Below are 12,110 nucleotides of genomic sequence, written 5' to 3'. Positions count from 1 at the left end.
TAAAACTATAAAAAAAAATTAGAGAAGACCTAACAAATTAAAAAATACACATGATCATGAATTGGAAGGCTTAACATGGTCAAGATGGCAATACTCTTATAAACTGATCTATAGATACAGTGTAATCTCCATTAAAATCTGAGCTATCATTATAGAAGAGATTGGCAAGTTGATTCTAAAATTCATTTGGCAATGCAAGGGATCCCAAATAGCCAAAATAATCTTGAAAAAGAACTAAATTGGAAGACACTTCCCAAAACCTACTACAGAGCTACAGCAATCAATTCTGTGTTGTGCTGACAGAGGATAAACATATTGATCAATGGAAGAGAATCCAGAGTCTACAAATAAACTCTCACATTTATGGTCCGTTGATGTTAGACAAGGGTTGGAAGACAATTCAATGGGGGAGAGGATGGTCTTATGATGCTAGGACAACAAAATATCCACATGCAGGACAACGAAATTGGACCCCTACTCACACCCTTTACAAAAATTTACTCAAAATAGATCAGGTCGAAAATAGAGAACTAAGGTCTAAAAATAAGAACTAAAACCATAAAACTCTTAGAAGGAAACTTAGACATAAATCTTTGTGACCTTGGATCAGGCAATGAATGGATTCTTAAACATTATACCTAAAGCATAAGAACCAAAGATAAAAGTAGACAAATTGAATGGTTTCAAAATTTAAAACTTCTGTGCTTCAAAGGATTCTGCCAAGAAAGTGAAAAGAATCCACAGAGTAAGAAATATTTGCAAATCATATATCTGGTAAGGGTAGGATAAGGGTAAGGGTATCTAGTCTCCAGAATAGACAGTATAAGGAACTCTTACAACTCAACAATAGATGAACAAATCACTCAAGTTTAAAAATGAGCAAAGGTTTGGAATAGACATTCCTTCAAAAGATCTACAAATAGCCAGTAAGCATATCAAAAAATGATCATCAGTTGTTAGGAAAACATATCAAAATTTTATAACAATATAGCCCTTTGTACCTACTAGATGGCTATAATATGAAAATGGACAACAATAAGTGTTGGTAAAACTGTCAGAATGTGATGTAATTGGGTGATCTGATGAGCATTGGGTGTTACATGCAACTGTTGAATTGTTGCAACTGATGAATTGTTGAACTCTACACCTGAAACTAATGATATACTATATGTTGAATTTAAATTTAAAGAAGAATATCAAGGGATGCCTGGATGGCTCAGTGGTCTAGTGCCTGCCTTTGGCTCAGGTTGTGATCCTGGGGTCCTGGGATTGAGTCCTGCATTGGACTCCCTGCAGGGAACCTGCTTCTCCCTCTGCCTAGGTCTCTGCCTCTCTGTCTCTCTCATGAGAAAAAAAAAATCTTTAAGAAATGAAAATTAAAAGAACATCAGAATGTACAATGGTATAGCTACTTTGAAAAATAGTTTGGCTATATATTTGTTTCCTATTGTTACTGTAAAAATTACCACAAATTTAGTGGCTTAAAACAACACATTCTCTTACAGTTTCTGGGGGGTCAGAAATTCATGATCAGCTTCACTAGACTAAAGGAAGGGCTGGCTCTTCCTGGAGGCTCTGAGGGAAGAATCAGTCTTCTAGCCTTGTTCAGCTTCTAGCGGGGCCACCTCCATTCCTTGGCTTGTGACCCCCTCCCTCCATCTTCAAAGCACAACATGTTAATCTCTGCTTCTGTTGTCCTATAACCTGCTCTAACTTGTCCTTCACCCTTATAAGGACCAATGTGATTGGTCCCATCCAGCTAATCCAGGATAATCTCCCCATCTCAAGATCCTTAGTTTAATCACACCTACAAAGTCCCCTTTGTCCTACCAAAGTAACATTAACAGGCTCTTGGGATTAGGAGATGGAGGTTTTGATGGAGAAAGTAGGGTGGGGCACTATTCAGTTTACCAAAGGTAGTTCCTCAAAGAGTTAAACAGAATGATCATAGGACCCAGTAATTCTACTCCTAGGTATACTCAGGAGAATTGAAAACATGTCCACACAAATACTTGTGTACAAAGCAGCATTATTCATAATTGCCAAAAAGGGGAAACACAAATGTCCACCAACTAATGAATGGATAAACAAAACATGGTATATCTATACAATCAGCTATAAAAGGAATAAAATACTGACGCATGCAAAACATGGATGAAACTTGAAAATGTTAAACTGAGTGAAAGAAGCCACGTATGGCAATTCAGAGAATGCTTACAGCCATTCCATTTGATGGCAGCTACCGTGTCAATGGATCCACTTGCCCAGATTGAACTCATCTCTGCCCCATAAGTGTCCTAATCCCAAGGGTGCAATGATGGTTAAGGTGGAACATGGGTGGTGATGGATCATCAAAGACACGTAGATACAAGGCTAGTGGAGTCTAAGAGAAGAAACTTCCCCATCAGAGCATTCCAGAAAGGATTTTCAAAAACAATATTGGCCTGCAAGTCAACCCAGAATTTGTACTGAGTGAGGCTGAGGTGCATGGGGAATGGAAGACAGAAGACAGCATTCCGATCCTAGGCAAGCCTTTATGTATTGAGTGACTAGATGATTCTGAGAGAGAACCTTCCTAAGCCCTCATTTCCTATTTCTGACCAAGTGGTGGCAAGTGAATTTCCATTAGAAACATCCTCTTGCCTACCCCCACCCTGCTCAGAACATAGATCTCAAACTCACAGTCACAAAGGTAACAGCCCTTAGCTTTCTGAAAATATCAGCTTAGTTCTAACCATGAACTCTCCATTCCTCTCCTTAAAGACCCTCAATGAGAACTTGCAATTTCTGAATCTATGAAATATCTTCAAGCCAGAGAAACTAGCTAAGGACGTATTTCATACACAACTCTCATGAACACCACATTCCCAGTGTACCCCTTTAGTTGGTTGTTCAGAAGTTGGATCAGTGGAGAAATTGGCGATATTTCTTCTCTTTAAGGCCTGCTCATCTTTCTTGGCCTTCCGGAGTTCCAGGCTGACTGCTATCCTCTGTTGCCGCCTCATCTAGTGAGGAAAAGAAAGAATTGAAGCCCTTAGAGTAGGGAAGTTAGGTTGTCACCACATTTAGCTCTTAGAACATGCTTCAAAGCATCAGATTCCACTTTTACAGTTGCAACAGGCTGGAAGAGTTAAGATCACACAGTAAATAGTCTCAGCATGGTTTACCTCCTCTGCTTTCTCCCACTATACCACATCCAGAAAAATAGTCAACCTTCTGCCCAAAGTGAAGGAAGTCTATCTACAATCTTGGCAGGCTAGGACTCTCTCAGCTGGAAAGCCATGTGAGCAAAGCATCCCATTGCCCCGAGTCTGAACACATTTTCATCAGTGCTGATTAGTCCCTGAAGAGCAGGTGGGCCTCCCGACCTTGGGGATCCAGGCAGGGCTGGGAACTGGGATGTCACAACCCACATGTCCCCTGACCATTTCCACCATCCATCAACAGGTCATTCATCTAGTCTTGATTTAGTCCTAGGAGGTTTACTTGGATGCCAGACTGAGGGAGATGAAAATTAAAAACAAAACAATATACCCTTTTTTCTTAGATCAGAAGAAACCCATAGACTTTATAGTATTGGGAGTCCTTGGGAGAAATGATTTATCTTTTAGATCTCCATTTTGGTATATTTGCTTTGTCATCCCCATGTCCTGATCCTCCATTCCATTTTTTTTTTTTAATAGAGGGAGAGAGAGAGAGCACGTGAGCATGCATGCACACAAGCAAGGGAGGGGCAGAAGGAGAGGGGAGAAAGAACCATAGGCAGGCTCCACCCTCAGTGCAGAGCCATCAGGCTCACTACCCTGAGATCATGATTAGAGCCAAAAGAAAGAGTCGGACTCAACCGACTGAGCCACCCAGGCAACCCTGCTCCATTCCATTTATGATGCATCTCAACCATGAGATTTTCACTGCACTGCTCCTCCAGAGAGTGAAGCAGTGGTTGGGTACTCACAGACACATCTTTGCCTCGGTACTTAAATTTTCTCAGCCTCTCTTCTGGAGCATGTAAAGTTGGCATATTGACTCGAAGTGGTAAGCCACCTGGAGGTAAAGCAATTGCCAGGAGATTGTCAGCACCCAATGTGTGGGTTTCTATGTCATAGCTATCCTTGCTTTAAGCCCTGGAAGAGCTCACAGTGGATGGGAGGGCAGACTCAGGATGTCAGCCTCCCCAGGCATCACCACCCGGGCTCAGTAGGCAATGAGCAGAAGCCATTGAGCCATGAGCGGAAGCCAGAGGAGATCGGCTGTGGGCTGCAGCAGTGAGGGATACCTTTTGGAGGCACTTCAGCTTGAACTGGGCCTTTGATGGCTAGGGTAGGCTGGAAGAGAAGTATAGAACCCTCTCATGTGGCTATATCCATGTAGTTCTGTACGAAATGTCTGTGTAGGAACTGGTACCCAACCAGGACAGGAAGTTGACCCTCTTCTCCCACACCCAGTCCACCAACCCTTAGGTCACAACGATCTCAAGCATAATCTGCTCCTTCTAATTCTTTGGTTGATTGCCTCCACCCTGGACCAGGCCACCATCATCTTCCAGCTACACAATGGCAATTGCCTCCCACCTCTTCCCCCCACCTCTACCATTGCTGTATTCCAATCTGTTCTCCACACAGAGGCCACGTGATCTCTTAAAGATAATTTCCCCTGCTTCAAAACTCTCTAGTGGCCGCCCACTGGATTCAGAAGAAAACTCAGACTCTCTAGGATGCCCACTTTGTGTGAGCTGGGCCCAGCCTTCTTCACCTGCAGGAACATTTTGGATTCCTATCTAAGTATCTTCCCAGTCGGTTTTATATTCTCCATGGCTTTTGCCACCACCCCAAATTTTCTTGGTTGTGCATCTTTTTCCCTCTCCTCCCAATGACAACGGAGTAATATGTGTCTTAGGTAAGATTCCTCAGCCCTTTCATCATGCATAACAAATAGTAAGTAGGTACTCAGATATTTGTTGGATGAGGGTGGTGGGTGATAGGTCACAAAGGGAACCGGTCCCTAATCAGAGGAGGTTATTCAAATCAGGCCACATTTTAACTTTCTCCAAGGCAGTAGGCAATGACATTTCTTGCAAGTATGCAATGAATACCCATCTGTTTCCAAGTACATGGGATGATCCAAACTACATTGCAGAGAAGGAAACACTGGATAAAGATGACCAGAGTCTATGGACTCTAGTCTTGAAGATAGAACAGCTGGGAATAATTGTGTTAGGAAAGGCTAATTTAGACACATCAATTTGGATGACACAGTTTAAACACAGAATTCCAGAAGTAGAGAGCCAAGACTGAAGTCTTAAGAAGAGAGATAGACTTTGTGTGAGAATAGAATAATAACTCAGTCTTGGTGACACTCCTTACTATGGCCCAAAAGAAAGAACCACCAGCAAGGGACCAGGAAAAATAAAGGAATTTGAGTCAAAAGAATGATAATGTCAAAGAAGGGAATTTGAGTCAAAAGAATGATTGTGTCCGAGGCACTTGCAGTAATAGCAGATACCAGGCCATGGACAAGTCCCTAAACAAAGTGCTGCCAGTGGACTAAGCCTCAGAGTAGAGGCACAAGAAGCTCAGACTAGAGAAGAACTATGTCCTATACTTCCATCTACCTTTAAGTAGCCTCAAATTCTGCTCCATAAGGAAGAAGAGTTGCTTTTTAGGACCAAAAGGTAAATCAGACACTCCTTTTTAATTTTTTTTTAAGTAGGCTCCACACTCAATATAGGACTTGAACTCACAACAATGAGGTTAAGAGTTGCAAGTTCTAGTAAGCCAGCCAGCTGTTCCCAGAACATCCTTTAAAACACCTTCTCAAAAGAGTTTTCTAGTTGCTATGATAGCCAGGGTCGAGAAGATTATCAGCTGGAAACTGAGATTTAGGTCGGATGTAGGCACTATACCCTACATCTCCAAGAGATAAGACACAAGATGGCATTTTCAAAATCTGGAGTAGAGTAGTATTAGGGCTCAGTTCAGGGAGCAATGGGCAAAAGACATTTATCACATGCCAGGAATGTCAGACACTTGGAATTAAATGAAGCAACATTAATAGTAAGGTAGAGATGGGGCTCCTAGGTGGCTCAGTCAGTTAAATTTCCAACTCTTGATTTCAGCTCAGGTCTTGATCTGAAGATAATGAGATTAAGCCCCACATCGGGCTCTGCTCAGGAGGGAGTCTACTTGAGATTCTCTCTCTCCCCCACTCCAATTGCACAGGCTCTCTCTTGAGCTATCTAAAATAAAATTGAAAAAAAAAATAGTAGGGTAGAGATAGCCCCATTTTACTGGTAGGGAAACCACCTCAGATGTCACTTCCCACAGAAGCCTAGAGTGCCCACAGCTGTTAAGCTTCAGAGCCAGGACGTCAGCCTAGATCTGACTCCCGCATCCATGCTTTGGATCACTAAGCTTTGCTGCCAACAGTCTGTAAGGAGTTCTGATGAGGAAAACAAGTCACCACTATTGGTGGCACTTAACACACATGGGGATGTTGGAAAATAGGAAAGCATGTGTTTCCAGCAAGGGAGGCCACTTCTGAAACATTGCTACACGTTGCCACTTCATTGCTATCTCTCTCCCCCACTATCTGGGGCCTGACCAGCTGGGTCCATGAGATCCTCTGAATGTGCCTAAGTTTGAATGAAAGGTTCTTGTGTCTGGGGAGACCCGAGACAGTGTCTGGTTCCAGGACTATTCCACAGGAACCGTTCATCCTCTGCCACAGCCCAGAACATGTGGCCATTAAGGAACCTTGGAAGTAAGTCAGGGGTTCAGATGATAGCCAACTTCCTTCAAATGTTCACTAAAGGCCAGTATGGCATAAGCAGAAAAGCTCAACTTCAGATAGAACAGGATAGACCCCCTTTACCCACTGGGGGAGGTCGTGAAGAACAGTTTGAAAGTCACAGATTTGGGGCCACCTGGTTTGCTGAGCGAGTTAAGCATCTGCCTTTGACTCAGGTCATGATCTCAGGGCCTGGGATCAAGTCCCGAATGAGGCTCCCTACTCTGCAGGGAGTCTGCTTCTCTCTCTCCTTCTGCCTACTGCTCCCCCTGTGCTCTCTTTCATTCTGTCAAATAAATAAATGAAATCTTTAAAAAGAAAAAAAAAGTCACGAATTAACCAAACCACTCATTTGGGGACAGTCTGCAAAACCAACTGCAAAGCGAATTCTTCTGGCTTTCACAAGTTTCTCTAGTCACAGCTCAAAGTGTGCTTCCTTCCCCTCACATTGCTATTTGTGGCATCCAGGAGAGCCACTATCCTGCCACCCTTTAGCAGTGGCATGAAAGAGCCAAGCTGGAGGCTTTGAGTTAGGTACACAATCAAAGTCATAACCTTTTGTCACTGGTTCCCAGAGATTGAGATCCAAAGAAAGCCAAATTGGATATTTAGGCAAACATCACCAACATCAGGGGATTCACTCACACACTCACTCACTCACTCACACACACACACACACACACCAAGGCTCAGTCCAGCTCTGCTGCTCCCCACACACTAGGAGGCTCCCACCCTGGGTGGGAGCAGGCCCTGCCAAGGGACCCTGGCTGTGCTCACAGTCTTCCAGGATACTGAGCTGCTCTTGACCTTTCATTCCTTTTGGACGAAGGGAAACTGGGGACTCCTAAGTCTTATTCATGGCACTGAGTCACCTCCTCTGGTTGGAGCACTACAGGCCATTTTAAAAATACTTTTCTAGATCTAGCCAAGCTTTGACTTTTCACATCTTTCAAGAACTGAGAACTGGTTTAAATTAAGATCAAGATCATCCAAGAGTTGGCTTCTAGGAAGGAGTATTTCTCTGATTTTACATTAACACACACTCATGGTATAGACGATTTAATACCTCAGAAATGTATTGAGCATTAACTCCCATAACCTAGTTAGCTTCTAAAAACTCACACACATGCTGAGCAGCTAATTATAGAAGGGGAGCTTCATAGACACGATTTGGCCACACATTTCTCCACTTGCCTGTACTATGGACTTTTTTTCTTTTCTAAGATTTAAGTAATCTCTATGCCCAACTTGGGGCTCAAACTCATGACCCCCCCGAGATCAAGAGTCACATGCTCTACACACTGCACTAAATAGGTGCCCCAACTCTGGACATCTTTTGATGTCTGTATGTTCAGATCTACATCACTAACAGCGACTTCTTCAAACTCAGTGGGTTTTTTTGTTTTTTGTTTTTTGGTTTTTTTAGTGGGATTTAAACTAAAACTACACATGGGGTTAGAGCGAGGGTCATTCATTGGGAAGACCCACTGACCTCAGCCCCAGTGTAGCAGGCACAGCTGAGGCAAGAGTACAGGGATGAAGAAACAGCCATGGGAGTGTGCACACCTACGGGGAGGGACCCCACCTTGGCATTCATGGGGCTTTACCAACATGGACAAGACATGTCCAGACACTGAGTGTGATGCAGGAGACACCCAGTGAGGTATCCCTCCAAGGCTCACCCTAGCCCAGAGGGGAGGCAGAGGTCACAGCAAGGAAGGAGGCAGGAGACCGGGCCCTCTTTCCAGTGATCCTACCTCAGGGCTTGGGAATGCTCTGGAAGTGGATAGAATCACCTGGGGTTGATTCTCAAGGGTGAATATGTCCCAGGAGATATTTCAGGGTGAGGGAACACAGGCAAAGGCATAGACACCTGTGTGTCTCTAGGCTTCCCTGTACCTGCCAGCTCCCATCTGGGCTCTGCAGAGTAAACGGACACCCAGCAATTGCCACATCCTCTTTACCCACCCAGAAAACAAGCCGAGCACCACTTAGCACAATTTCCATAAACCAACCCTGAGCTCAACACGGAGAGACCCAGCCTAGGCCTTCTGGGGATCGTCCCAGTGAGCAGACCACTGGCTTTTCTGGGTGGGGGTGGGGGGGCAAGACTGTAGCGGCCAAACCCAATCCCCAAGCAAGAGCTAGGTGTCCCGTCAATACCCAGACAGAGGCCTCTGGGAGGACACAGCCACACCAGGAGCTCTTGACACCCACCTACTCATCACTCACCCGCAAGAGAGCCACAGCCTCCAGCCACCCCCCAGCCACCCTGGCAGCCCTTAAATGCCCTCAGAAGGCAGCAGGTGTTTGGGGGCATTTGGCCCTTCCCCCAGGGTTGGTCTCTGACCTAAGTCAATGGATCTTAGCTCTGGATGCACATTGGAAGCACCTGGGGAGCTCTGAGCAGCCTACCACCTGGGCCCCAGCCCCGAGGTCGATTGAGTTGGTCTAGGGGGAGGCCTGGATCTCCAGGTGCTTCTCATGTCCCAGTGAGGCACAGACAGGAGTGGGAGAGCATCACCCTCCAGGAAGGGGTTTGCATGCTGGGCGTTTAAGGCTTCTGGGATCCAGCTAGATTGGCCCCTCCTAAAATTGGAGTATTAGGCTTAACGCTGCTGAGGAACAGTTAACAAATGTTTATTCTTTTTTTAAAAAAAGATTTTATTTATTTATTCATAGAGACAGAGAGAGAGAGAGGCAGAGGGAGAAGCAGGCTCCATGCAGGGAACCCAACGTGGAACTCGATCCTGGGTCTCCAGGATCACACCCTGGGCTGCAGGCGGCGCTAACCGCTGCTCCACCGGGGCTGCCCAACAAATGTTTATTCTTAAGGCAGGCTTTGGATCAAAAAGGAAATTGGAACAAAATTTCACATATTTATTCAACTGTGGCACCTGGCTGGCTCCAGAAGTAGAGCATCCAACTCTTGATTTCAGAGTTGTGAGTTCAAGCCCCACACTGGGCATGGAGCCTCCTTTAAAAAAAATATTTGGGATGCCTGGGTGGCTCAGAAGTTAAGCATCTGCCTTTGGCTCAGGTTGTGATCCTGGGGTCCTGGAATGGAGTCCCCTATTGGACTCCCCACAGGGAGCCTACTTCTCCCTCTGCCTATATCTCTGCCTCTCTCTCTGTGTCTCTCATGAATAAATAAATAAAATCTTTCATTTCACATATTTATTATTATTTTAATATATTTCACATATTATTATTATCTTTTATTTATTTATTCATGAGAGACAGAGAGACAGAGGGAGAGAGAGGCAGAGACACAGGCAGAGGGAGAAGCAGGCCCCATGCAGGGAGCCCGATGTGGGACTTGATCCCGGGACTCCAGGATCACACCCTGAGCCGAAGGCAGGCGCTAAACCACTGAGCCACCCAGGGATCCCCAAATAAAATCTTTAAAAAAAATGTTAAGGGGCATATGCTTCTAGAAACTTTGGGGTGTCTGCCTGGCTTAGTCAGTGGAACATGCCATTCTTGATCTCAGGCTTGTAGGCTTGAGCTTCACGTTAGGTGTAGAGATTACTTTAAAATGAAATCTTTTTTAAAAACCCAAATATTTATGGAGTCCTCATTGTGTGCCAGGCCCTGACACACAACAGTGAATAAGATGACCTGGTTCCCACCCTCCCATCAGAAGCAGAGATGGGCCCTCCCAGCAGAGGCAGAGCAGAGCACAATTGGGACAACACAGGCAAGGGAGGTCAGGGAGGGCTTCCAGGAGGAGGTGGTGCCAGAACCAAATCCTCAGGAAAAGCAGGGATTAGCAGGTGAAAAACTATGAGAAAAATGCTCCAGGCTGAGGGAATAGCATAGGAAAAGGCACTGAGGCAAGAAAAATGATCATGGTTCTCCCGGGAACAGAAACCATTCAGGATTGCCAGAGGGACAACAGGATCAGGTGCTAGGCAAAGGTGACCTGGTATACAGGGGAGGGGGCAGTGGGAGCCGTCCACCCTGGTCCAGGCAGTGAGGGGTTACACTGTCTGTAGGGGATGTTAAACCAATGATAAAACCAACTACAAGTCTGGTGCTTTTTATCATCATGAGCCAGGAATTCTGAACAGTGTCAGTGAGCTTCACCACCTCATTACTCACTTTGAAAGCGTTTGAGTCTGGGGAGGGCAGTGGGGAGACGACCCCCAAGGCTTCAATAGTGCTATTTGCATGGCTTTTGCTTTTTTATTATGGAAAGTTCCAAATCTGTAAAAAAAAAAAAAAAAAAAACACTACAAACAAATCCTCAAGTACTGGTCACCCAGGTTCCATAATTACCAACACCATCTTAATTTTTCTCCCACCACCTTTTTTTTTTCCCACCACCTTTTCAACTTTGAATGTATCAATATTTGTTGGTGTGTGTGGGTTTTATTTTATTTTATTTATTTATTTGAGAGGAAGAGAGAGAGAGAAAAAGAGAGATTGAGGGAGAGAGAGTACAGGCTCATGAGCAGGGGGAGGGATAGGAGATGGAGGGGAAGAGGGAGAGGAAGAAGCAGACTCCCCGCTGAGGCTCCCTTTCCCAAGACCCTGAGATTGTGACCTGAGCCAAAGTCAGATGCTTAACAGACCGAGCTACCCAGGCGCTCCTATTTGTTGGTGTGTTTTAAAGGAAATAGAATTATATCAGTTCACCCATAAATATTCAGAATGAATATGTAACACATAAAGATGAAAAACTAAAACCAAAATACCACAACCCCTCCTCACGAAATCCACAATCCTTTTAGTGTGTCATTTTGGAATATTTAGGCTAGCCTTGGGGAGGTGAGAGGCAGATTCTCTCCAGGACAGGGCCAGAGGGAGGAGGGGCAGGCAGGGGGTGGGGGTGGTTGGTGGCACCCTGGTTCCTGGAGGGGAGGAAGGGGAAAAAGCCAGGCTCTGAGTGAGTGAAGCATGGAATTTCAGGATTGGACGCTCTCATTCAGGTGCCTGGAGGACATTGAGGTGGGGATGCAGTAAAAGCCAGTCTGTTCAATGCTGGGGCAGGACTTGGTGACCCACTGGACGTGGTGGTGGGTAACAATGACAGAGACACATAAACTGGTGCTATAGTTTCAAACCGAGGCGGCTGATGAGTGGTGATATCAGAAGAGAGGGCATTCAGGATGACATATAGGAGGCCTGAATTTGTGGGGTCAAGGCTATCAGAGGGACTGGCCCAGGCCCCCTGCTCTGCTCCTTATCATCTCTGTCCCTTCTTTGGTTGTGCCCCTTCCCCTTTACGCTTGCCAATCACACAGCTTAGAGGGATCCCTTTAACATGGATCTCAGGTTATACCCCTTTGCTGCTCAAATACTTCAGCATGCTCCAATAT

At 45.1% G+C, this 12,110-nt stretch overlaps 1 protein-coding gene across 6 annotated transcripts in view; it reads right to left on the bottom strand.

Annotated features, from left to right (window-relative positions):
• KPNA7 (karyopherin subunit alpha 7) overlaps positions 1 to 12,110 on the bottom strand; it is a 33,940-nt gene that overhangs the window by 15,312 nt on the left and 6,518 nt on the right. For 2 of the 6 annotated variants that reach the window (XM_041749590.1, XM_041749595.1), the window contains exons 1-3: positions 4,591 to 4,742; positions 3,956 to 4,044; positions 2,877 to 3,005 (exon numbers count right to left, since the gene is read on the bottom strand). In XM_041749590.1, coding sequence (XP_041605524.1) covers positions 2,877 to 3,005; positions 3,956 to 4,021 — 195 coding nt within the window. In that variant the 5' untranslated portion in view covers positions 4,022 to 4,044; positions 4,591 to 4,742. The other 4 variants (XM_041749593.1, XM_041749592.1, XM_041749591.1 and 1 more) reach the window with 4 other exon arrangements.

This window comes from Vulpes lagopus, chromosome 3, assembly GCF_018345385.1.
Source record: "Vulpes lagopus strain Blue_001 chromosome 3, ASM1834538v1, whole genome shotgun sequence".
Classification (NCBI taxonomy): domain Eukaryota; kingdom Metazoa; phylum Chordata; class Mammalia; order Carnivora; family Canidae; genus Vulpes; species Vulpes lagopus.
This window is presented reverse-complemented; position numbering and strand designations above follow the sequence as displayed.